This window comes from Erinaceus europaeus, chromosome 1 (genome assembly GCF_950295315.1).
Source record: "Erinaceus europaeus chromosome 1, mEriEur2.1, whole genome shotgun sequence".
Classification (NCBI taxonomy): domain Eukaryota; kingdom Metazoa; phylum Chordata; class Mammalia; order Eulipotyphla; family Erinaceidae; genus Erinaceus; species Erinaceus europaeus.
In genome coordinates this window covers 11,322,136-11,350,125 of record NC_080162.1, presented here as the reverse complement: position 1 = coordinate 11,350,125, position 27,990 = coordinate 11,322,136, and the positions used below count along the sequence as shown (strand labels likewise).

Genomic DNA, 27,990 nt, shown 5'->3' with positions numbered 1-27,990 from the left:
TAATCCTTTCTTAAATAAAAAATTTAAAAAAAAAAGTATACTTTTGAGAAAAGATACTCAAATATCCTTGGAAAAGAATTGCTCAGAGCAAAAGACTATATAGTATTAAATTATTCAAGAGAGAAAAAAAAAGAGTTAAGGGTATTTATATTAGCTGACTAACTCTAGACCATTTGACATAATGTATTCTGACTGAGGAATGCCTGATCCCTCACTGGTTATTTGAGCTCCTGTGTGTTTTTGTTATAATTTATGCCACCTGTGTCTGTCAATTCCTTTCCACTTGCCTCCTCCCATGACAGTCTGGCTCATGTTTCTTCATACAGCTCTAAGCCAGTTATTAATAACAACCCAGTGATCCACAGAACAGCATATGGTCATTTTTTCACAAAAGACAGAGATCATCTCCTTGACTTTGGACCTCAGTTATTGAGCCCTGAACAGTAAGTTACAGTTTTGTTTTTTTTTAATGTGGCATTTTACAATGTTGATGCAGAAAATTTAGCATGTTATTCTGGTTTTCTTCTGTTAGAGGGAGATTACAGTAAGCTAAAAACTGAAGTAGGAAAGCCCATTTTCTTACCCATTCATTTCAGGGTGTCCCTGACTTTTTTTTTTTAATTTTATTTTACTAGTGATTTAAGGATGATGAACAAGATTGTGGGATGAGAAGGGTACAGTTCCATACAATTCCCACCACTGAAATGCCATATCCCATTCCCTCCATTGGAAGCTTCCTTATTCTTGATCCCTCTGGGAGTATCGACCAAAGATTTTTATAGGGTACGGTAGGTGGGTGGTCTGGTTTCTGTAATTGCTTCTCTGCTGGACATGGGTGTTGTATGTCTCCAACTTTCATAGTGATGATAAGATAGAATAATGACCTAGAATTCTATTCATTCTATTCCATTCTGGCTAAAGAAAGGCCAGGGGAGAAGCAAGGAGTTAATATCTGAATTCCTTTAATAAGTTTCTGGCTTAAAATGACTGACCCCTCTGGGTTCCCTTTCCACATAGGGCATTTCCATGTTTTTCAAAGAGAAATTTCACATATGGAAAGTATTTTGCAGAGGAGAAGTGGACAGGAGATTTGGGCCTTGTCAGGTCTTGAGATTTGAATCAGAGAGGGCAGCTGTCTTGTTCCATGGGTTTCTTACCACCATTTCCTTTTTTCAGTCGAAGGCTTTGACTCTGTAGCCTTCTTTGTAATAGTTGTTTCTGGGAGCCTTGAGAAGTAGGTCACTGTGTTTTCTCTCTGGAAACTGGAGGACCTTGAAGCCCCAAAAGGTTATGCTCTACTTGGTCCTCATGGGAAGTGCTGAAACGTGACTCTCCAGTCTTTCTTTAGGATCACGGACGACGGACACAGCTTTGGACTTGGGTGACATATGCTTGATGTCCTTGAGCATGTGCATCAGGCATATGGATAAAACACATAAGGGAGGGATGACGGTTAACCAGGAAGGAGGCAGATGAGACCTGGTATGAGCTCTGCTGGGAACCACTAACTGTGTGAGATTAGAGGAGACCTCAGTTCTTACTGGGTGAAAGACACAGGCCTAGGTGTGTAAAGGGTCAGGAAAGCTGTAAACATAGTAGAAGAAATACATTATTTTGAGAGTAACTGTTTTGTAAGGTAACTTTTGCTAGGGATGTAAACTGTCTGTGTAGTGACTCAAAACTATTTGTGGTGGAGTCTATAACCTGTTGTAATTTGTCAGAAAATTTATGGGAGGAATATATAGAGCGTCCTAGCGCACCACCAGCAAGTCTAAGGGAAGCAGTCAGTGGATGTGATGTCCAGGGGAAGAAACACAGCATGTCTGGTCCTCTGGTGGTCGTCAGCACCAACTGATGAAATTTTTCTTCTTCACAGAGGGTCAGCTGTTTAACAAGCGAAACTAGGAAGCATGGACCAGGTAAAGAAGAATTGACATGAAAATATAGGGTGGTGTTGCACCAAAACACAGAGGAGGTGCATACACATTAGAAGTCAAGGTGAGGTTCCTTGAACATGAGGAATATTGGGAGAAAAGTGAGAGGTCAATAAACATGTAAGGATGAAGTCAGAGCCAATGGCTTTTGTATAAAGAGGAATTGAAGTCAGCAGTGGTAGGTCAGCAGAAAGAGAAGACTTGGATAGGCTGGTGAGGTTAGCTGGAGTATATGCTGCCATAGTGTCCTTTGTGGTAAGGACTTGCCAACAGGATAAAAGGAAAACAAACATGGACATCCAGTGTTGAAAAAAGAATATGTCTCTATGACTGGAAGAGTGGGTGGCTTTGCCAATGAGATATAATAAATGGACAATTCAAATTTGTGTAAGTATTAAGAAGGTTTAGTATAGTTACTTCATTGATACTTTAGCCAACTGAATATTGGGGGGTGCATTCCCCTTCTTTTTTTTATTAATTGAGCTTAAGGGGTATAGTATAGGAAATATTGTAATGAGAGTAATGTTCTAAAGGAGACAAAAATACATGGATTGGATGTCTATTGAAGCAAAACAGGAAAGCATATGGCTAATAGGTTTTCGAGCTTTATAATGTTTGAGCTGTAGCCCACATAAATTTAGAAAAAGTACCAATTGAGAAAAAAAATGTTTTTGTTTACTAAACATGGGCAGGTGAGTTACATCAATCTGCCAGAGAGCATTGGCTTTTATCAATGGGGATTAATTTTAAAAGTCTGAATAGCAGGATCTTAATTAAATAATGCAGGGACCAGTAAAGTGCTCTCACTATGGCAGGCCAAGTGTTAAAATTTAAGGGGCTTGTAAAAAAAATGAGACAAATTTTAGGATATGAGTGACTTTAGGAGTCAGTCATCACACACCCATAAATAAAAAAGAAAAATGTTTAGTTTTAAATCTTACCAAGTCATTTACTTAGGAAGAAAACTTGTACCAAGTTAGAAGTTTACTATAATTGATGGTCTAATGGTTAGAATTGGCTTGAGTTCCTTCATATGATTTTAGAAGGCTCTTTATTAAAATATACCAGTATGTTATAGAAAGTCAGTACCTAATGTGTTGACATGATAAAATGTTTACTTTTTTTTTTTGAATCACTTAAACAATTTTAAGTAAAATGTTAAACTTAGTTTGTTAGGATCTTAGCTTATCAAAGCTTATCACACCCTTAGGGCAGCTATGAACAAGGGTGGGTACACAACTTAATTGATCTTTCACTTTGATTTGGATGGGTAACTTAAAAGGCTAAGATAAACCTCACAGCTGAAATGTTCAAAATAAATTTTTACTGTTACATTTCTTTTAGATGACAATTTTACACTAAATAATTTTGTTGAATCACATCTGCCGAATAAAATTTTTTTTATCAGGCCAAGAATCTTTCTTGATAATGGTTACATCAGTGTCCGTGTCTATGAGTCCTTCAAATTCTTTTCCATCTAGCCAAAGTTTTAACATGGGTTTATTGTTAGAGACAGTTTGTACCCAATATGTATCAGAGGAGCCAAGGCCTTTATCTCCCCGGGTTGTCTTGCAGCTGGGGTTGTCTGTGGATGTCAAGGGTAAGAGGAGTAGCTGAGCTACCCATTGACCTTTAGTAATGGCAGCGACCCCATATGGGGAGGAGATCATGAGCTTAATTTCTCCTGTATAATCATTATCAACAACACCTGGGGTGATGAATAGGCCTTTAAGGGTTGTGCTGCTCCTTCCTAATAATAATCCAAACGTGTGAGGGGGGAGCGGGCCGTAAACGTCGGTGGGCAAGGGCTGAATACCCATGTCTGGAGTTAAAACTGTGTCGGCGGTGTCACAGAGGTTCAGTCCTGCATTCCCTGAGGTTGCTCTAAAGAGATCTGAGATGAACTGTCAGCGGAAGGGACAAACCTTACTGCCCCGAGGGCTTGTCTCGGGTGGGGGGCCTGGGGCTGACCCCATTCCCATTTCCCTGATGGGGAGGTAGGGGATTTCCCTGAATGTCTGTTTTAGTGTTTTATTAGCATGTTTAACAATGGCCTGTCTTTGAGGAGGACCCATCAGTAAAGACTACTAAGGCTGCTGGAATCAGCTGAGATTTTATTATCTTTGGAGGAATCAGCTGAGATTTTATTATCTTTGGAAAAACATAAAAACATTGTTAAGTCACATAAAATGAAAATTGGACTACATATAGGGGATTTTTTTATTTTAAGAAAGCTTTTCACCATCTGAAAGGCTGGTTCTTTATGTGAAGGCTTGTCACGGTTGTAGTCTTTTATGTGTGACCAGCAAGACATACACAAGGCCAGGAAAAATATTAAAACTGATAATATAATGACTTAGAATTTGTTTAAATATCTTTATATGATTTTAAAAGGCCTTTTTAACAATAAATTATCATCTTTGTAGTATGATTTTAAAATCACTTAAACAATTTTTAGCATATTATTAGAACTTAGTTTAATGTTAGGATCATAGTACTTTACTCATTATAAAAGTCATATATGTTTAAAATAATCTTTTACTTTTACACCATCTTATAATGACATCTTTAGACTAATTTTGTTTAATAAGGATTTATCAAATATTAAACTTTTTATCAGATCAGAAACATATATATGTACCAACTTAATTTATCAGGAATAAACTTTTGACACTGTCTTGAAATAAATTAGATATTTTTAAATGTGAAAAGATATATAGAGGGGTACCAGAGCAAAAGCTTTAGGCATGAAATTTATCAGCATAACCATTGACAAGTTATTTTTTGTTTATCTATGTTTATTTCATCTTTTTAAATGAGAAAGTACTTGACAACTTTATATATATCAATAATATCTCTTTTAGTTTTTTGTCACACTCAGTTAAAATTAAGACACACCCTAAGTGTGTGATATCTGTTTTAAAAGGCTCTGTTTGAATTTTAAAGGAAGTAAATCTAAAGTCTAGCTTATTTAACCTTATCTACCAATCTCTGAATGTCAGGATCTTTAAACCAACTTTAACTAAAGTATATTGATTTTTTAATTAATTTTACTTTAAACTTTAAACAAACAAGTTACTTAAAGAGTTAACACACATTTGTGACAATGTTTCTCAAAAGATTTACAGTGCCAAAGAAACAACAAATTTTGTTGTGGACTAATTTTTACAGGAATAGTTTCACAGGGCATTATGGGGGACCTCCATAATATCCCAGAACCTCTCCTACTTAAAACCATACATATAATTTGTATTTTAATTTGGAGATAAGGAATTGTCACCTTAAATACTTAGACTTTTACTCTGAATCTTCAGCTACCCTATTAAATTAATTTACAGTTATATTACTACATAAGAACTGTGTTGGAAACTCCTTTTTCTAACTTTGATAAGAATGCAGCTTCAAAGCTACTTACACTTTTAAACTTAAAATTAATGTTTCTCAGGCCATTCGCTGAAGCAAAAAGTCATTAATTTTCTTATGTCTATCTCAAGGCTATAAGCCAGTGCCTTGACTTTTTTCATGTGGCTGGTAATCAAAGCTAGAGAGGTGGATGCTGTTTGGCCCATTCCTGCAAAGTGAAAGCAAAGGGGAACACACAGGCACAAAACATGGACAATACAGGCAAGACAGACAAGACAGACAAGACAGACAAGACAGACAAGACAGACAAGACAGACAAGATAGGCAAGACAGGCAAGACAGGCAAGACAGACAAGACAGACAAGACAGGCAAGACAGACAAGTGTGCTTGAATGATCTGGTCCTAGCTGGACTAACAAATATCTAGATAATCTTTCACCCCGGATTACACAGGGGCAGACATCAGAGAGAAACTTAAAAAAACTAATTAAATCTTTCTTTTTAACTTTTGTCCCTCGCGTCTTTAGTAACTTTTGTCCCTCGCGTCTTTAAAGTGTTTTTAAGCCCATCAACAAATTTTTCATGTTGACTCAGATCTTGTCCCATATTAGAGTTAGTGGGGGAGGAGGGAAAGATAGACGAGAAAGGATGTTGAAAAAGAACTGACACCCCAAAGGGTGACAGATAGTCAACTGTGCTCGCCTGGCCGGGCCCCTCACGGGACCCTAAAGAGTCTTAGCTTAGGAGTGGCCATACAAATCCCGACCTCGGTCTCAATAGGGTTGAGAATCTCCACTGAGCTGAGACAACTCCACGGACACACAAGTTGGGAGCCCAATCATGCCCTGTAGTCTAGTGACTGTGAGGCACACAACACGCACACAGGCATTCATAACGAGGCATTCATTTAGTCAAGAGGGTACTTACCTGTCCGGCCGCTGCTACTAAAATGTCACAAGCCAGGCCTTCAGGAATCACCGGAGAGTAGCTCTGGCCAGAATCTGTCAATTGCACTGACAAGGTCAATTTTTTCGTGAATCGCCAAAGTGGAGAGAGAAAGAAAGTGTCTGTTAGTCTTAATACTCACCGTCTGAGTCCTGGACTGAAGTCAGCCGTCTCATTATATTCTTTTTTTAAAATTTATTTAAAATTTATTTATAAAAAGGAAACATTGACAAAACCATAGGATAAGAGGGGTACAACTCCACACAATTTCCACCACCAGAACTCCAGATACCACCCCACTCCCTCCCCATAGTTTTCCTATTCTTTTTTTATTATTATTTTTTATTTATTTATTTTTTTAAATTTTTTATTTAAGAAAGGATTAGTGAACAAAAACATAAGGTAGGAGGGGTACAACTCCACACAATTCCCACCACCCAATCCCCATAACCCACCCCCTCCCATGGTAGCTTTCCCATTCTCTAGCCCTCTGGGAGCATGGACCCAGGGTCGTTGAGGGTTGCAGAAGGTAGAAGGTCTGGCTTCTGTAATTGCTTCCCCACTGAACATGGGCGTTGACTGGTCGGTCCATACTCCCAGTCTGCCTCTCTCTTTCCCTAGTAGGGTGGGTCTCTGGGGAAGCAGGGCTCCAGGACATATTGGTGGGGTCTTCAATCCAGGGAAGCCTAGCCAGCATCCTGGTGGCATCTGGAACCTGGTGATTGAAAAGAGAGTTAACATATGAAGCCAAACAATTTGTTGAGCAATCATGGATCCCAAGCTTGGAATAGTGGAGAGGAAGTGTTAGGGAGGTACTCACTGCAAACTCTAGTGTACTTCTGCTTTCAGGTATATATTTTGCAGTAGTTTATGGATACGTGTGCACATAAGCTCTCTCTCACAGAAACTGGTGTATATCTAGATTATGGGACTTTGTTAGAAAGTGAACTACCTGAGATGAAATTAGAGTGTACTATAAAAGGAAAGGTCTCACCCGAGTAATGAAGTTGAAGGGTTGTCATTCCACATGTGAAGTCTCTGGATACAGTCTGAGGTGAAGCATGTTGAGGTGGCAATCGTTGCTTTGGTTAGGTTGTGATCGGCGGATGCAATATTATTTGGTTTGGATTGGGAGATGCATACGGGAAAGTGGGCCCTATCCAAGGACTGGGGGAAGTAGGGGCTCTATAGTGAAGATGTGAGGTTCCTGCTGTCTTAGGGTTCAAAAAGACAATCGATAGTTAATATTATCATCACATTATTTGTTAATTGGGTTAACTTTGAAAAGTCCCTTTGTTATGGTTTGCTGTACAGTACCCAGTATCTTGTATATAGCTGTGCTATTGGATGTTTCTAATCTACTTGGTCTAGGCTTTTGAGAGAGTCCGCATATCAAATACACAGCCTATATATTAAAAGATTCAGTTTGTCTTTTGAGAAACTTTGAGACATACAATTGATTTCCCCCTCTCATATTAATTAACTACTGATTTATATGTCTACATTTTGCTAGGAGTGTACATAAACACCATTCCCACCACCAAAGGACTGTGACCCATCCCTCCCGCCCACTCCCACCCCCCACTGGCCCAGGAAGCTACATGTCTACCCCTCAGCACTGGGTTTTTACTTTGGTGCCCTACTTCATTATATTCTTGAAGCACCTTTGTGCCACGCTAGCTAGCAATTTTCGCGGTTATCTAATGAAGTCCTTCACGGGGGTCCCTCGTTCCTTGGGGCATGTTGCAGCGCCATCTGTCACATGTGGCTCCTCACAAAGCACACATAGTACAAAGCGCAAGGTTCCGGGTTCCAGTCTCCGGCTCCCCACCTGAAAGGGGGTCACTTCACAAGTGGTACAGCAGGTCCACAGGTGTCTATCTTTCTCTCTCCTTCTCTGTCTCTCCTCCTCTCTCAGTTTCTCTGTCCTATTCACTAAAAAAAAAAAAAAAAGAATTCTTCCACACCATTTCATTTAACTTGAAATCCTATTCTCTCAACTACTCATCCACCTTCTCACCTAAACTTGATTCAGATAGATAATATTTAGTTGGTTTCAAAAATCAAATCTACATCTTAAAGATCAGAATCTGGCAACAGTGAATGGACACAAATAGGTGTGCATTGGAAGTCTGCTTGACCTGGGGGTTGTGGGCCCTGTGAAGCTGTTTAACAAGAAGGTTAAAAGGTTTTTTTTTTTTTTCCCCCCAAATGGATTTAGAACACACACAGGTACAGAGATTCTCCATGCTCATTCCACGAACCAGTGCCCCACCAGGGACACTTGCTTGCTTTAACGCATTCTGCAGATGAAAAACAAAAACCAGAGGTGCACACTCACTGCTTGTTCTTACCATGGAAGGGCATGATTACATGGGACTGCTGTGTGAGTTTCCTGTTGAAGACTGTTGGGCTGGCTTCCAGGAAACTTAGCTGACCTTGTAAGAAACATCTAGGGATTCAGAGGATGGGGACTCAGCAGGGAGATGGTGTATAATATTTGACAAATTTAGTTCCAGAATATTTCTTTTTTATTTTTCAGAATATTTCTTAGTGTTAACTGTTTTTATCTTGGTAGTGTCTGTCTTTCTTCTAAACAGAGCATAATCTCCTATATGGGGATGAAGTGTAACAGTGGAGAACTTCAGCCTTCAGGAGGGTTGAATGTGGATGAGAAAGAAGATATGTTCAGAGATGAGGCAGTAGCTCAGCCTGTTAGAGCATGGAACTTGCATGCCTGAGATTGCTGAGGTCATAGGTTCAATTCTGAGCACCATCTTATTGCCAGAGCTGTGCAATACTTAGGTTTACTTTCCATAAAATAAATTAAATTTAAAAAACACATATGAAACTGGAAAGATATGTCAGTTGGGCTTGGTAATGTGTATGCTTAACTGGGTGGGCATTGGCTGGCCCCTTAGAGCTCAGTTGGGAAAGTGCCCAGTCTATCACATACACACACACACACACACACACACACACACACACACACACACACACACACACACACACACACACATTTCACATATAAAAAATTAGTTTTAGGACCAGAATATTTATTTAAAACATTTTCAGCATAGTCATAGATGACCTGGAAAGACCCACACTGGACAGGTGTCGACAGACATTTCTTCCCTCTCTTAAGTCCATTTGTCTGTTCTCATGTGTCTGAGTCACACCTCCCTCGGCAGTAGTTGAACAGCAGAGAAGTGGCAGCCTTTCCAATTCTGCTGCTTAAATCAGAGCAAACACTAGCTGTGGAATGTCCAGCAGCATGCTGGACTCCTCTGACTGCTGATTTCTTTTTACCAATATGGGTGAGGAAGGCTATGGCTTTTGGAGTTAAGCAGAACTCTACTCAAAGCCCGGGGTACCCCATCGCTATCTTGAATAGCTTACTTTGCATCTTGGAACTTCAGTTTCTTCAACAAAAGAAGTAGGGATGTTAAAAAACCTACTCTTAATTGTGATGTACACGTAACCAGGTGCGCCACTGCCTGGCCCCTTCAAATAACATATTCTCAGATAAGGATAGTGCTGTGGAGAAAGTCAAATAGAACTAATGGGAGGGACAGGTCTGGAGAAGTCTGCTTCATTAAGTACTCAGTAGTTTCACCCTTGACAGTCTAGTAAATTGTCTAAGTGGTCTACTGCTCTCCTCCAGGATATATATACCCCCTGTCTAGCTCAGACTCTGTTACCAATAAAATCCTTTTCAAACTCAAAACTGTAACTAAAATATCTGTTCTCTAGTTGTGATAGCAGGTAGAATTAACTGTCTGGCCCAATGCTACAGAACTGATACTAGCCAGAACCAGGACCTCAGAACAGACCCGTCTGCTGCCTGAAGCTACGTCTTCTCTCCACGCCTTCTTGCCGACCAATCATCTGTAACAGAGCATGCTTTTATTTTCACTCAGGCCTCCTAGTCAAGTTCTCTGCCTCACAAGTCTGGCCTGCCAACGGTTCCTGTCCTTACTTGTGATTCACTTTATTTGGGGCTTTCTTGGGAGATAGTAAAGGGAGAGTTACTTCAAATCGTCAAGTTGGGTAATATGCAGAATCGTAAGTGGTTGTAGGTGTTAAAAGCAATGCTGAGGCAATTATGTTATTAGTCTCTCTGAAGAAATGGAAGTGCATGAGCATGGAGAAGTTGCTATACTTCTTCAGGGCTTGTGTGTCAAACAAAGTTAATGTAAATTCCAGTAAGTTTTTAAAAATATTTATTTATTTTCCCTTTTGTTGCCCTTGTTTTATTGTTGGAGTTATTGATGTTGTCGTTGTTAGGACAAAGAAAAATGGAGAGAGGAGGGGAAGACAGAGAGGGGGAGAGAAAGGACACCTGCTTCACTGCCTGTGAATCAACTCCCCTGCAGGTGGGAGCCAGGGGCTCGAACCTTGTGCTTTGTGCCACCTGCGCTTAACCCGTTGTGCTGCCTGACTCCCTCAAATAAGTTTTTAAGCACCAGCATTTTTGTAATATTCTAGACCTTTTATTACTGTTGTTTTTCTTAATAGGAACAAGCAATATTTCCTCAAAATTGTGTTTTTTTTTTGTTTTTTTTTTTTTTAGAAAACTAAGAACAATTATACTTGCAATCATGTAAGTATAAATCCTTTATCACTTATCAGGAATCTCATTCAAGTTTTCTCTCATACAAGGCTCATATCAATGATTCATTATTTTTTCTGATGTTTGTTAGGTTCCATTTCCCACAACTTTGGACAGAACCTGGTAGGACCTTTATTATTAGTTCAGAAAAAAAAAGCAATTTGAACACAAATTTTAGACATTTATAGAACACAGGCTATTTGTCATAAAAGAGCAAAATAAAATAAAAAACTTGAAACTGCCAGAGTTCTTGTTAGTTTCTGAATGATTCAAATTTGAAGAGTTTCTATTTCCTGCTCTGTTATGACATCTGTTTCTGAGTTCTTAACAGGACAGATACCCATTGCACCACAGAAATGGTATCCATCCAATGGAACACTCTGACCCTGAAATCCCATAGGACCTGTGCCAGAATTTTAATTACAAAGGAACAAACAAACACAAAACTCAGTATGTTCAGTTTCTATAATATAATTTTTTAAATTTACATTAATTTTCTTCTAAAGAGAGATACAGAAGGGCCAGGTGGTGGCACACCTGGTTAAACATACACATTATAGTGTGCAAGGATGCTGGTTCAAGCCCCTGGTCCCCACCTGCAGGAAGAAAGCATAATGAACAGTGAAGCAGGGCTGCAGGTATCTGTCTCTTTCTCTATCTCCTTCCTCCCTCTCAATTTCTCTCTGTCTCTATTCAATAATAAATAAAAACATAATATTAAGAAAGAGAGACACAGAGACTGACAGAAGGACCAGACCACTGTCCGGCTTTCTCTATAGTGGTGCTGGGACCTGACCTGGGAGTCTCAGACATGAAAATATTTTGCATAACCATTATACTATCTCCCCTAAAAAGATAATTTTATTGAGCACAAAATGTTACGGGAAAAAGATATTTTTCATAGGGACACAAATTGAAATATCCAATTTTGGGGTTTTAGTTTTAAAATATTTTCTGGAAAAAATATAGACTTAAATACGCACGTGTGTGTGTGTGTGTGTGTGTGTGTGTGTGTGTGTGTGTATGTTTCCTCCCCTTGTAGCTATCCTTCAAAACAAAAGAATTTTCACTCTTCTGCAAAAGCTTCTACTTCATTTGCAATTATTAAATGACTATTTGTTGAAAGCTATTTAGTGTCAGATACCAGGAGGTACTGCTATCCAGGATGGATGAGGAGAATAACTGCTTATGGATGGTGCAGAGAACTCTGACGGAGAGCAGAGAACCCTCATGCACTGCAGACACAGGAGCAGTCAGTTCTGCCTGAGAAGTCAGGGCAGATCACAGCTGGAAGCACTGAGTCTCAAAGGATGGATAGGAGTTTGACAGCTTTATGTATTTAGATGATTAAAGACAACCTGTTAAGAATAATTGCAAGAAATACCTTTTACTCCATGGATCTGAGCTGGGACCCATGTATACTCATATTTAGCATAGGAGCTTGTATGACCTCTGAGTTCCTGTCAGTCTGAGCTCATAGTCCATGGTCACAGCTGGGAACATTCTAGGCTGCACTCATTTCAGGGCCAGTCTTCCTCGAGTGGCAGAGTAGGCTGACCCAGCTGTCCTTCAGAAAATGCTACCGTCCCTACCATTGCTGCTCTAAAGTGAGGGCAAGGTCCTAGAGAGGCCCACGAGAGGGCTTATGATGTCGTTCCTGATGGAAATGACCAGTGATGGTGGAAAGGGGGATCTATTAGCAGTCTGGGGGGGTGGAGTGTAGGTCCTGGAAAAGGATGACAGAGGACTTAGTGGGGGGAACTGAGAAATGTTATGCATGTACAAACTATTGTATTTTTTGTCAAATGTAAAACACTAATCTCTCAATAAAAGAGAAAAAAAGAATGCTCAAAAATAAATAAATAAATAAGATATTAAAAAAAAAGAATAATTCTAGGCCCATCATATCTATGTAGGAATGCAAGGATTCCCTGACTGTATGGAATTGTAGCCCTGTTGTCTTGCAGTCTTGTTAATCGTTACTTAATCACTAACGAAAAAAGAAATGTTATTTAAACCATTAAGAGGTAACACTGTAGACTATAATTGATAGCAACAACCACCATTTTCTTAAATGTTTACTTAAATTTATATAATTCTCATATTATTCTAAGAAGCGAGTGTCATTCTATCATTTTCCTAATTTGTGGAGTTGCTTACTAAAGCACTGAGCGTTAACAGCAACTGTTTCAGGTCTCGTGGTCAGTGGCAGGACTGTGCTAAACCCTGTCAGTCTGATTCTTAAATCCGTCTTTGAACCGTTAACTCCTGGCAGCTTTCTCATTGTTTTCTGTCTCACTTATAATGCTAAGGAGAAAGTTGTCAATCATAAATGGATCAGTCGCTAGGCTGAAAATGAAGAAATGGGTCGGTAAAAGAGTTCACTTAGAGAGTAGGTTGCTTCACCATATATATGGGACCTAGGTTCAAGCCTATCCCCCACGACACCGGAGAAGCTTTGGTGCTGTAATGACTTCCTCTCCAGGGTTATTGCTAGGCCTTGGTGCTGACACTATGAATCCACTGCTCCTGGCAGCCTCTTTCCTTTCCTTTCCTTTCCTTTCCTTTCCTTTCCTTTCCTTTCCTTTCTTTTCCTTTCTTTTCCTTTCTTTTCCTTTCCTTTCCTTTCCTTTCCTTTCCTTTCCTTTCCTTTCCTTTCCTTTCCTTTCCTTTCCTTTCCTTTCCTTTCCTTTCCTTCCCTTCCCTTCCCTTCCCTTCCCTTCCCTTCCCTTCCCTTCCCTTCCCTTCCCTTCCCTTCCTTCCTTCCTTTCTTTTTATTTAAATAGGACAGAGAGAAATTGAGAGAGAAGGGGAAGATAGAGAGGGAGAGAGAAGGACAGACACCTGCAGACTTGATTCACTGCTTGTGAAGCGACCCCCCCAAAGGTGGGGAGTGGGGGGCTTGAACCCAGAGCTTTGTGATTAGTACTAAGTGTGCTTAAGCTGGTGTACTACTGCCCTGCTCCCTCCATCTCTCTTTCTCTCTCTCCCTCACTCCTCCCCCTCTCCATTTCCCTCACTCCCTCTCTCTATCTAAAAAGAAAACAAAACAGAAAAATAATAAACAAGAACAATGCTGTAGATAGTAAAAGTTAAAAAAAAAACAAACAAACCCTGCAGTCTCAGCTAACCCATTGCTAGATAGTGAGCTCATAGCAGTGGCCTGTGAGTTTACAAAAAGCAGATCCCATTGTTATGAGTAAATTGAAAACTGGATACAAGAAAAAAATATTCTGATAAATTCAGTTTGATCATGTTCAAAGGGCTAAAATGTGAGATGCTTCCTTCCTGCTCAACCAGTAATTGAGATAACACAGAAAGGAGTCAGCACCTAACAAGTTGAGTAGTTGGTAACAATTGCATGTGGATAGTCACAAGTCAATGCAGTCACTTTACATTGTAGCACAGGTCTTTTAAATAGTAGCTTTTCATCTGAAAACATTAATAAGCCCATGTAGTTGGAGGAAGGTGGCATGTGGGAACTGAGTTCATCAGAGGGTAGTGGAGGCATTGAGGCTCCTGCAGAATTGTTGAGTTGCCTGGGGTGGTGGTGGTGGGGGGGTTGGTCCAGCTTTCAAACTCCGAGAATAATAGGCTGGCAAATACTAGACGCTCAATATATGGTGATTATTATACTGTGTTTTAGTGACATATTAAACAAAGAGATACATACAAATTCCAAATATTTCTAACTTTTATATTTTTTCTAAATGTATGTGGCAGGTTTTGAAAGTGTATTTGATTTTATTTTTTAGATAGACACAAAAAGGTGGGAGGAAGGTGAGAGAGAGAGATTGAGAGAGAGACTGATATATATATATATATATTGAGAGAGAGAGAGAGAGAGAGAGAGAGAGAGAGAGAGAGAATAGCACGAAACTTACTTTAATGCCATGGGGACTGGGCTTGAACCAGAGTGGTCCACATGGCAAAGCAGTACCCTATCCAAGTGAACTATCTGACTTCCCCCAAATATGCCCCACTTTTCACTGTACCTGTTGTGAAATTATATCAATATTATCTTTATCATTCGATATTGATGGAAACAAGGAATAGAATTAACAACTCTTGTAAGGAAAGAAAATATTATTGAAATGTGACTCATGCACTTGAGATCCTAAACTTGAGTCCAATGAAAAGTTTATCTTTTGATTGAAAAAAGAGACTTTGCAAAGTACGTTCTGTTCTTTGTCTGCACTATGAATTCACGCCTTAGAAGGGGAAATAGAGGTTGAGGTCTTGAGAACAGGGGAAAATCTTAATACTCGCAGTAATGTTATGTAATTTTTTTTCTTTTTGCCAGGGATCAAGTTGTTTTTGCAAGTGAGCTATCTTTTTTATGGTTTTAAGGGGTTTATTTGAGAATGTGTGTATGTGTATATACATGATCGTAAAGTTTCTAAAAGCCAAGAGTCTATAAATTGATGGTAGGGGGAAGAGCAGCTTAGGTGAATTCAATTCCCAGAGGTCAAGATTACTGCTATTTTCTGTTTGTCTAAGGTCTGGAATTATTAAATTACCTACTAAACAACAAACAGGTCAATTTCCCATCAAATTATTTAACACTTAATACAGGTAAAAAAAAAACAAAAACACCGAAGATAACTTTAAAAAACTAGTTGAGAAAGTATTAAGTCCAGTTTCACTACAACCTAGTATGAGATAATAATTTGATTTTCAGTGCCTTCTGGAGACAGGGAAAAGAAAGCTAAGTGGAGGAGTTCAAGTGGGAAGATAAGTTAAGTTTATTCCTATGAAATTTCCAGATGAAATATATTCAGTCCGAAGAGCCTAGCATGCCCTATATAATAAGAAAGTGGAGATAATTTTATACCTTCAAGATTAGACTACAGTTTAAAAAAATATTTATTTATTCCTTTTTGTTGCCCTTATTGTTTTTTTTTATTGTTGTGGTTATTATTGTTGTTGTACATGTTCATTGTTGGATAGGACAGAGAGAAATGGAGAGAGGAGGGAAGACAGAGGAGGGAGAGAAAGACAGACACCTGCAGACCTGCTTCACCGCCTGTGAAGGGACTTCCCTGCAGGTGGGGATCCGGGGGCTCGAACTGGGAGCCTTCCATTGGTACTTGTGCTTTGCGCCACCTGTTCTTAATCCGCTGCACTACTGCCCGGCTCCCCTAGACGACAGTTTTAGGAGAGTCACAATCAGTATAACTTAGCATACTTTTAGAAATGGTCTAACTTGTTTAACATATAATTACATTTTGGTGTATGTATAATCCAGTAAGAAAGAAATGTTCGGAGTAATATCTTCCTTCAAATGCTTCCTACTAAATAGGTCCCCCCCCCCCCAAAAAAAAAGTATGTATCCAAAAGGAAAGAAAAAGTCTCATTCTTCCACCCAGATTTGATTACTATGACTATTAGCATGTGTATGTGTTTCTATTTTTTTTTTAATTTTTAAATTAATTTTTTGTCACCAGGGCTTGGTATTCTTACGGCTTCACTACTTTTAGTGGCCATTCCTTTTCTTCTTTAGATACAGGTTGAGAGTCAGAGAGAGAGAGAGAGAGAGAGAGAGAGAGAGAGAGAGAGGGAGAGAGAGAGAGAGAAAGGGACATACTGCAGTAGCACCAGTTCACTTCCTGGGCAGCCGCTCCCTGCAGCTACTCTCAGGTAGTTGCCCAGGGCTCAGGCTGGGGTCCTCATGCTCGCTAACACGTGTGTTCTACCTGGGGGTCGGCCACCTGACACTCCTCCTTTAAATATTTCAATTGTCAAGTCCAAAATACGTACAACAAGTACAAAAAACTGCTGCTTATAGTTAAAGCAAGCAGTTAAAAAGTGATTGCTAGTGAAATCATCATCTTAAACAAGAAGTGAACTTGCTGGAAGTGCCTGTCTCTCGACCATTTTTACTCTCTGAAGTCACTATTTCCCTAACTTTTATCATAGTGACTCTTTTGCTATTCTTGACAGATTAATCACTTAGCCATCATTCCTTTCTCCCTCCCTCCCTTCCTCCTTCTTCCCTTCCTTCCTTCCTTCCTTCCTTCCTTCCTTCTTTCTTTCCTTCCTCCTTTCCTTCCTTCCTTCCTTCTTTCCTTCCTTTTATCATCTACATATCATGGCTTTAAATGGAGCACTTTTATCTGTTTCTTATGTTCCTTAGTTAATCTCTTTATTTATTGTGGTACCAGCGGCTTTGCACATTGTGATTCTACTGCTCCTGGGCTGATTGTTTCTTTGTTTATTTGTTTTAAAAATCTTATTTTAAGAAGTTAGAGGGACCAGGAAGTAGTGCACTCACTTGAGCACACATAGTACTATTCACAAGGACCTGAGTTCAAGTCCTCGCTACTCACCAGCATTGGGGATGTTTCACAAGTAGTGAAGCATGTCCGCAGGTGTCTGTCTGTCTGTCTGTCTGTCTCTCTCCATCTCCCCCACCCTTCTCAATTTCTCTCTGTCTTATAGAATAAAATGAAGAAAAAAAAAAAGGAAAAAATGGCTACCAGCAACAGTGGATTCATAGTGATGGCAAAAGGCCTCAGCAATAACCCTGGAGGAAAATAAATAAATAAATAAATATATAAAAAGATAGGGGCAGGTGCCAAGGGTAAGGACTTGGGTTCCAGCCCACCTGCAAAGAGAAAGCTTCAGGAGTGTTGAGCAGAGCTGCAAGTGTCTCTTGCAAAACCAAAAAAGCAAACAACAACAACAAAATTTTAGGCCTGGGAGATAGCTTAATGGTTATACATTTTTTTTTTATGTCTGAGGTACCAAAGGCCCCAGGTTCAGTCCCTAGCAGGACCATCAGTCAGAGCTGAGCCCTGCTCTGGAGAAAATAAATAAATAAATAAAAGATAGTGAAAGACAATGGGAGAAAGAGAGTCAGAAAGAAAGGGAGAGAGAAAGAGGGCTAGACACCACTGCATTGCTCCGCCCTCTGGGACTTTTCTCAGCGCCGGTAGTACTGGTAGGTGCTGCTGGGTCTGAACCCAGGACTTCATACATCATGAAATGTGCACCATACTAGAGGTGCAGCCTCCAGGGCCTGTTTTTTTTTTTGTTTGTTTTTTAACTTTATAGAAATTTACATATGCTGTCCTTGCTTTTGTGCTTTTCTTCAAAAGATATATTTGTATGTAAATGTCACCTCTGGTTTTTTTTTTGCATGTAGCTATAGCTTAATTTTAATTATCGTAGAATATTTTATTATAAGAACTCTTTTATCTACTAATAAGCATTTGCTTTCTTTTTCTTTCCTTTTTTTTTCCTCCAGAGTTATTGCCGGGGCGTCATGCCTGTACAACGAACCCACTGCTCCTGGAGGCCATTTTTTTCCTTTTCTGTCGCCCTTGTTGTTTATCATTGTTGTTGTTGTTGTTAGATAGGACAGAGAGAACTGGAGAGAGGAGGGCAAGACAGAGAGGGGGAGAGAAAGACAGACACCTGCAGACCTGCTTCACCGCCTGTGAAGCGACTCCCCTGCAGATGGGGAGGCAGGGGACTCAGACCGGAATCCTTACTGTGGGTCCTTGCGCTTTGCGGTATATGCGCTTCACCCGCTGTGCTAATGCCTTATTTTTATTTATTTCTAAATGGAGAATATTACAAACAATATTTGGGGATGTGTCCTTGTTTGAATATTTAGGTATTTCTATTTTTTAAAAAATATTGTCTTTATTTATTTATCAAATAGAGATGGCCGGAAATTGAGAGGAAAAGGGAGGTAGATAGTGAGTGGCCATATGACAAGAGTTTAAATCATTAAAAAAATTAAGTTTTGTATTATTTATTTCATAGTTATAAATACTATTATTTCATTGGGTAATTTTCCATTTATGAATAAATATTATGGCTTGGACTTTTGTAATAAGCTCCCTTCTTCATTTTCATTTATATTAGATTAGTGACAATAGAACACAAATTAATGTAAAAAGTGGTACAAAAAGTTTAAAACTTAAAGAATTTATTGCAGAATACTGTATTAGAAGTTACAGCAGGTGGAAGTTTATTATCAAGGAGGATAATGGTGCAAAAATATCTTAAATCATTTGAGGAGGTTTCTGGAGTTCTGGTTAGCATACGATGTTGTATAGATTCAGGACACATTGATTTGTTGGATTTATGCAACAATATGATTGTCATAGTAGTGTATTACTACTAGGGCCTCTATAAGATCAGTGCTTATTTCGACTAGTATTGAGACTCTTCTCTTTTTTCCCCGAGCCTGACATCTGATATGCAGGTGGATCCAAGTTATTGTCTGGGGAGATGATGTCATGGCTGGAAAAAAGGACCAGAACACACACACACACACACACACACACACACACACACACACACACACACCACGTATAGCTACAGGCCCTGTGGAATATAACTAAAATATTCCTATTAGCTATCTACAAAATGGAGGACACCACCAACTCTTCATCTGCACTATTCCAGCCTTTAGGTTCATGATTGGTCAATTTGTTTGGCTTTGTATGTTAACCTTCTTTTCAACCACCAGGTTCCAGATTCTAGCATGATGCCAACCAGACTTCCCTGGACAGACAACCCCACTAATGTGTCCTGGAGCTCCACTTCTCCAGAGCCCTTTCCCACTAGGGAAAGAGAGAGACAGGCTGGGAGTATATGGATCAACCTGTCAATGCCCATGTTCAGCTGGGAAGCAATTACAGAAGCCAGGCCTTCAACCTTCTGCATCCCACAATGATCTTGGGTCCATACTCCCAGGGGGATAAAGAATAGGAAAGCTATCAGGGGAGGGGATGGGATACAGAGTTCTGGTGGTGGGAATTGTGTGGAATTGTACCCCTCTTATCCTATGGTTTTGTCAATGTTTCCTTTTTATAAATAAAAAATAAAATCTTACCTCTTAGCAATTGTCATGTTCCTGAGATAGTTTTATTGTCTATCATCACTGTAATATTCTTAGTCTCTAGGATTTACTTATGTGCTACTTGGAAGTGAACAACATCTCTCCAATTTCTCAGTCTCCAGTGAATTGTATTAAAAGTTTGGGGGGACATTTTTCTTCTAGGTAAAGTTTAGAATACAGCTTAGCCTTTCTGTTAAAGGTTCAGCATCTACCTGTACAATTCTGTGATACATTGAAGCAAAAGTGCCATATTTTCTCAAGTTGATGCTTCAACTTCTCCTTCCTGACCTCAGAGGATATTTTTAGAGCTTCTCTATGCAGGCCTGCTGCCCCTCCACTTCACACACTGCCCCACTACCCACGCAACCCTCTTTATGTGCTTTGACACAGGAGCCAAGGTTGTTAAGAAACCACCTGTACCAAGGGCACTTTATTCTGGCAAGAACGGCCTGTGAGGAAATCTGAGGAGCAGTGTCATCTACCACTACCTGGAATTAAGTCAGGTGAGAAATAAATTTCTCTTACTGCTATTGAAAATGAACTGGGTGGTGGTGGGGGGAGGTTGTGTGGAGAATACAGGTCCTAGAAGGATGACAGAGGACCTAGTGGGGGTTGTATTGTTATATGGAAGACTGGGGAATGTTATGCATGTACAAACTATTGTATTCACTGTGGAATGTAAAACATTAATTCCCCAATAAAGAATTAAAAAAAAGAAAGACGGAAAAAAAGAAAATGAACTGAAAAACACAGCTAGGAGAAGCACAAGTTGGAGGTTAGGAATATAGGAAAGTCACTTTGTAAACTCATGTATTAAAAAACACATAGGAAAAAGCACATAGGAAAGCTATCAGGGGAGGGGATAGGATACAGAATTCTGGTGGTGGGAATTGTGTGGAGTTGTATCCCTCTTATCTTATGGTTCTTGTCAGTGTTTTCTTTTTATAAATAAAAATTATATATAAAAAAATCCCACACAATTTATGGGGCCAGGTGGTGGCACACCTGGTTGAAGGCATGTTATAATGCACAAGGACCTGAGTTCATGCCTCCAGTTCCCACCTGCAGGGGAAAAGCTCTGCGGATGGTAGATCAGGTCTGTAGGTGTCTCTCTTTCTCCCTGTCACCCCCTTCCCTCTCAATGTTTGGATGTCTCTATCCAATAAATAAATAAAGAGATTATAAATAATAAAAACCAGTTTATTCATTGACTTGTTAAAGGTAGAGAGACAGACACACACACATGTACACACATGCACACACACAGAGAGAGAGAGAGAGAGAGAGCTGCTCATCAGTTTGGCATATACAACACCAAAGTTTGAATTTAGGATTTCATGTATGCAAGTTCAGTGCTTGACTGACTTCAAGCCTCCTGACCATCCCCGGAATTATTCTTACATCTTGTTTCTGAAATATAGACCAAAGGAGCTATTGTATGTAGAAGAAATAGCAGTATTCACTTTGCTTCTAATTGCTGTTTAACTTGGGTTAAGTCATTCTCTCCTCTAGGAAGTGGGCAAAGAAGTTTTTACAGAAACTCATCAACTGCTCAAAGTGAAAGATTTCATATAAATCTCACCTATACCCCACTCTCTTTCTCTTTTTATTTTAACTTGGTTTAGTTTTGCCACTGGAAGTTACAAAAAGACAAGGGGGGGGAATGTGAGGTTAGGAAAAAGTTCCAAATACTGAGAACAGCCGATAACCCGAAACCAACTGTTCCTTGTTCTGCATAAATATTTCCACCTGTACCCACTCTGTGATAACTATAAAAAGGTGAGATGAAAAATGATCAGGGTCACAGACTTTCCCCTTGCTTGGAAGGGTGTCGGTGGCCCAAGCCTAAGCTTGATAATAAAGGCTGTTGCTATTGCATGTGATTCTGGTCTTCTTTGCGTGAGATCGGGACTTGAACTTCTGGGCACAACATTTGGACTCTTGCTGGGGCTTGGTGCCTGCACTCCAATTCCACCACTTTAGATGGCCATTTTTTTTATTAGGTGGTGAATGGTTCACAGTATAGCTCTTGGCACATGGGTACAATTTCTCAGCTCACCATGGTAAGTGTCTGTAAAACACTCTCACCCCATGCCTAGATCCTTCTTCACCATCGTGCATCAGCACACCAAAGCCCCACTCCCAGTCTGCATGTGCCTCCCCCCACCCCCAGCCCTTCGCTTTGGTGCACTAAATCAGATCCAGTCCAAATTCTACTTTTGTGTTTTACTTTTCTATTGTGTCCCCGCCCAGCACTGCTTAGCTCTGGCTTATGGTGGTGTGGAGGACCTCAGAACCTCAGGCATTACAATCTGTTTGCATGTTTGTGTTATCGTTCCTACTTCCTTTCTGTTCTTATTTCTCAACTTCTGCCAGTCAGTGGCTCATCCCATATTCATCCTTCTCTTTCTAGTTGATCTCACTTCACATGATTCCTTCAAGGTCCATCCAAGATGAGGTGAAGAAGGTGACTTCATCATCCTTGATAGCTGATATATATACCTCACACCTGTCTAAGCTATTCAACTGTTGTTGGGCACCTAGGTTGCTTCCTAGTTAAGACTATTACAAACTGTGCTGCTATGAACATATATATACAAATCTCTTTGGATGAGTGTATTTGGTTCCTTAGGATATATTCCTGGGAGAGGAGTTGGCTCGTCATAGGGTAGGTCCATTTCTAGTCTTCTGAGAATTCTCCAGACTGCTTTTCACAGGGGTTGGACCAATTGGCATTCTCACTAGCAGTGCAGAAGAGTTCCTTTAATCGTGCAGCCTCTCCAACATTTGCTGCTACTGTCCTTTCTGATGTATGGCATTCTCATAGGAGTAAAGTGGTCTTTCATTATTGTCTTTACTTGCATTTCTCTGATAATCAGTGACTTGGAGTATTTTTTATGTCTATTGGCTCTTTGGATCTCTTCTTTGATGGATATTCCATCCATATCCTCTCGCCACTTTTTTTTTTTCCTCCAGGGTTCTTGCTGGGGCTTGGTGCTTGCTCCTGGAGGCCATTTTCCCCCCATTTTTATTGCCCTTGTTGTTCTTGTTAGATAGGATAGAGAGAAATTGAGAGAGGAGTGGAAGACAGAGAGGGGGAGAGAAAGACACGTGCAGACCTGCTTTGGCTTGTGAAGTGACTCCCCTGCAGGGTGGGGAGCCAGGAGCTCAAACCCAGACCCTTATGCAGGTCCTTGCGCTTAGCGCCATGTGCCACTTAACCTGCAACGACTACTGCACTACTGCCCAACCCCCCGACCCACACACGTTTTTGGATGGAGGTCATTTTGTTGTTGTTGTTGCTGAGTTTGGTGATCTCTTTATATATTTTGGCACGTAGAGATCTTCCCCAGAAGCTTTTTCAATTCGAGGCAGTTCTATTGTTATTTTTTTCTCCTTGCAATGAGACTTGATTTATTGAAAATACCTTTAAAACTTAGATCAAAAAGAGTTCTGTCAGTGTTTTCCTCTAGATATTTGATGGTTTCTGGTTGAGCATCCAAGTCCTTCATTCATTTAGGATTTATTTTTGTGTGTGGTAAGATGACGGACGTGTTCAGTTCATTCTTCTGTACACTTCAGCGCAACTTCCCCAACGCCATTAGATGGAGAGACTCTCCTTTCTCCTCTAATGTTTCTGGCACTCTCCTCCTTAGAAGTTAGCTATCCACAGGCCTGAGGGCGTATTAGTTCTATTCCATCGGTCAGCGTGTCTACTTTTCTTCCAGTGCCTGGCAGTTTCTATTACAGTGGCCCTATAATATAGCTTGAGATCTGCCAATATCATGCCTCCAGTTTTTTCTTTTCCTCGATGGCTTTGATGATTCGAGGTATTATTTGACTCCAGATAAATATCGGTAGCTTTTGTTCTATTCTCTTGAAAATTGATGGTTTCTAGGTAGAACAATGCCTTCAATCCATGAATGTCAGCTGTCTTTCCATTTCTTTGTATCTTTTTCAATATCCTTGAATAGTAACTCATAATTTTCAGTATACAAGTCTTTCACTTTTCTTGTTAGTTTTTATCCCCCTACATGTTTGTTTATTTTTTCTATTACAGCAAATGGAATTGACTTCTAAATTTCTTCTTCTGATTTCGTACTTGCATAGAGAAATGTACTCATTTCTGTATGTTGATTTTGTAACCTACCACCTTACTACATTTATTAAAAATGTACAGGGAAGCCATTAACAAAATTCAACATCCTTTCATGATTAAGACACTACAAAGATGAGACTAGATGAAGAATTCCTAAATGTACAACTAACTTCATACTCACTGTTGAGAAACTGAAAGTGTTCCCCTCTGAGCAGGTACCAGACAAGGCTGCCAACTATCATTACCGTTCAATAGCATGTTGAGAATTCTAGTCATATCAATTAGGCAAGAGAACAAAATTAAAGGGATACAAATTGGAAGAGAAGAAGTCAAATAGTCACTAATTGCAGATGATATTATAGTATGATATTATAGTATTATAGTATAGTATATTATATTATAGTATGATATTATAGATGATATTATAGTACACGTAGAAAATCCTAAAGGGGGCCAGGCGGTAGTGCACCGGGTCAAACGCACATGGAGAGAAGCTCAAAGGTTGGCATAAGGATTCTTATTCAAGCCCCCTGAAGCAGGTCTGCAGGTGTCTATCTTTCTTTCCCCCTCTTTGTCTTCCCCTCCTCTCTCAATTTCTCTCTGTCCTATACAACAACAACAAAAAGAAAAAAAATGGCCTGTAGGAGCAGTGGATTTGTAATGCAAGGCACCGAGCTCCAGTGTAATCCCTGGAGGCAAAAAGAAAATACTAAAGAATCTCGCAGGTGACCATTATTATTTTTTAATTTATTATTATTATTTTTTGGCTTAAAAAAATTTTTTTTATTTAAGAAAGGATTAATTAACAAAACCATAGGGTAGGAGGGGTACAACTCCACACAATTCCCACCACCCAATCTCCATATCCCACCCCCTCCCCTGATAGTTTTCCCATTCTCTATCCCTTGGGAGCATGGACCCAGGGTCATTGTGGGTTGCAGAAGGTGGAAGGTCTGGCTTCTGTAATTGCTTCCCCGCTGAACACGGGCGTTGACTGGTCGGTCCATACTCCCAGTCTGCCTCTCTCTTTCCCTAGTAGGGTGTGTCTCTGGGGAAGAAGAGCTCCAGGGCACATTGGTGGGGTCTTCAGTCCAGGGGAGCCTGGCCGGCATCCTGATGGCATCTGGAACCTGGGGGCTGAAAAGAGAGTTAACATACAAAGCCAAACAAATTGTTGAGCAATCATGGACCCAAAGCTTGGAATAGTGGAGAGGAAGTGTTAGGGGGATACTCACTGCAAACTCTAGTGTACTTCTGCTTTCAGGTATATATTTTGGAGTAGTTTACGGATATGTGTGAACATATGCTTTCTCTCACAGAAACTGGTGTATATCTAGGTTTTGGGGCTTTGTTAGAAAGTGAACCACCTGAGATGAAATTAGAGTGTACTATGAAAGGAAAGGTCTCACCTGAGTAATGAAGCTGAAGGGTTGTCATTCCACACGTGAAGTCTCTGGACACAGTCTGAAGTGAAGCATGTTGAGGTGGCAATCGTTGCGTTGGTTAGGTTGTGATCTGTGGATGCAATATTATTTGATATGGATTGGGAGAGGCATACGGCAAAGTGGGCCCTATCCAAGGGTTCCAGGACTGGGGGAAGTAGAGGCTCTATAGTGGAGATGTGAGGTTCCTGCTGTCTTAGGGTTCAAAAAGATAATCCATAGTTAATGTTATCATCACATTATTTGGTAATTGGGTTAACCTTGAAAAGTCCTTTTGTTAGGGTTTGCTGTACAGTACCCAGTATCTTGCATATAGCTGTGCTATTGGTGGTGACCATTATTTTTTTTCCCCTTTTCTTTTCCTGTCTGCCACAGAGTCCATGGACAGAGCCACTATACCAGTTCAGCACTCTGCTCCACTTTCTTTTCCTGTGGAGACAGAGAACTATAAAGATATAGAGACTTTAATGCCCCCCCCCTTTTAAAAATAATCTGATGAACACAGATAGGTGAAAGAAATTAAATACTCTCTTATTAAATTATAGAAATCTGAAAGGTTCTTGAGAAAATATAAGGGAAATGGAAAAAGCCCTCCCCCCACCTTGTTTTTTCTTGCCACAAGGGCTATGACTGGGGCTCAGTGCTAGCGCTATGAATTCAAAGCTTCTGTGACCATTTTTTTTATTTTCTTAAAACTTTTTAATTTTATTATATTTATTTATTTTCCCTTTTGTTGCCCTTATTATTTTTATTGTTGCTGTTGTTATTGATGTCATTGTTGTTGGATAGAACAGAGAGAAATGGAGAGAGGAGAGGAAGACAGAGAGGGGGAGAGAAAGACAGACGCCTGCAGACCTGCTTCACTGCCTGTGAAGACTCCCCTGCAGGTGGGGAGCCTGGGCTAGATCCTGAATCTTTACTACGGTCCTTGAGCTTTGCGTGGCACCACGTGTGCTTAATCCGCTGCGCTACCTCCCGACTCCCGATTTTGTTTGTTTGTTTGTTTAGGACAGAGAGAAATTGAGAGAATAGGGGGTACAGGGAGAGATAAAGATGCCTGCAGACCTGCTTCAAAGAGGCAACCACCTTGCAGATAGGGAGTAGGGTACTGGAACCGAGATTCTTGCACAGGTCCTTGCGCTTTGTACTATGAGTGCTTAACCCAGTGCACCACCGCCAGGCCCCGAAAAAGACCTTTCACTGATGAATTAAAAGAAGTTATCACCTGCTTTTTCTCATATCTTCAAAAACTCGTTTGCTGGGAACACTGACTTGTACAAGTTGGAAGTACAGCAACTTCCTTGATAAAGTTAAAATTAATTGTATATTATTTTGGAAATAAGATTTCATTTATAAAACAATCACTGAATGTAGAAAAGAGAACAGTTGTTCTGATAGTTGGCTAGGCTGTTTTAGAAAGGCAAGTTTGACAGTCTATGACAAAGTTATCAAAATAAGTAAATACAATATTCATTAGAGAGAAACATATTTTAGTTATTGAATTGACTAATGTGTACATACTTCTTTATAAAAGACTTCATCATGATTTTTATAGTGCAACAATTATGTAATTTAATGATCAAGGATTGGAATATGTTCACTTGAAGATACTCTTCTTTTCCATCTCTCTAGGGAACAAGGACATTCTGGACATGAGTAGAAACTGGATATTAATTTCTTCTACTAATCCCACAAGTATGGAGGATGAAATTATGGGAAGACTTCTCAAAATTTTATTTGTTATCTTTGTTGACTTAATGTCTATTATGTATGTTGTTATAACATCTTAGAAAGATGACTTTGTTTATTCTACAGGTGACTTTCAAACTGAATCCCTCTGAATAAAAATGTTACAGTTCAACATGTTGATTGATCTGTAATTTGTTTGTTTGTTTGTTTATTGCCACAAGAACTCCACTGGGACTTCCCACCTGCACAATTCCACTGCTCACAGTGGAACTCCTCCCCTCCCCCTTTCTCTGCTTCCTCCTACTTCTTTCCAGTTAGAGGGTGAGAAAAATTGAGAGAAAGAACAAGACAGAGAGAAGGAAGGTTATACCACAACATCATTTAGTCACTGGTGAAGCTTCCCCATTTACAGGGGTGCACATATGTGATGTGGTCCTTACATCTGGGAAAGGATGCCCTCCACTGGGTGAGCTATTCCCAGTGTCCACCTTGAGTGATTTAAACTGGATATTTCTAATTTATTCTAGACATGAAACAGAGCATTGCAGTAGAAACAACATTATGTTCAGTACTTTATGGTTCATAAAATAGTCACAAAAATTAAAATTGAACATTTTTTTCTAGAAAACTAAATAATGAGGTCATATTTTTGTGTATTTTCTCTCCTTTATTTTAATACATGAGGTTGATATTTTAATGAGCTTGTATTCATTAGTGTGGTGTTTCTACAGACCTACATAAGCTGAGCACAGGAATAGAGGGGGGAGTTTCTTTCCTTTACTTTTTTTAGTTTTTTTTTAATTGGGGAAGGGGGGTTAATTATGTGTAGCCAACAGTAAAATACAATAGTTTGTACATGTGTAACATTTCTCATTTTTTCACATAACAATTCCAGCCCCACTAGGTCCTCCTCTGCCTTCCTGTTCCAGGACCTGACCCTCCCCACCTTCACCCCAGAGTCTTTTACTTTGGTCCAATACACCAACTCCAGTCCAATTTCTGTTTTGTGTTTTCTTTTCTGATTTTGTTTTTCAATGTCCATCGATGAG

The 27,990-nt window shown here is 39.8% G+C and overlaps 1 protein-coding gene across 1 annotated transcript; it reads left to right on the top strand.

Annotated features, from left to right (window-relative positions):
* Positions 1–308: 308 nt before the first annotated feature.
* On the top strand, positions 309–27,105 carry MRLN (myoregulin). The gene is made up of 3 exons (XM_016185672.2): positions 309–443; positions 20,102–20,214; positions 26,885–27,105. Exon 3 carries the CDS (start codon positions 26,905–26,907, stop codon positions 27,040–27,042), a length of 138 nt encoding a protein of 45 aa, XP_016041158.1. The 5' UTR covers positions 309–443; positions 20,102–20,214; positions 26,885–26,904; the 3' UTR covers positions 27,043–27,105.
* The last annotated feature ends 885 nt before the right edge of the window (positions 27,106–27,990 follow it).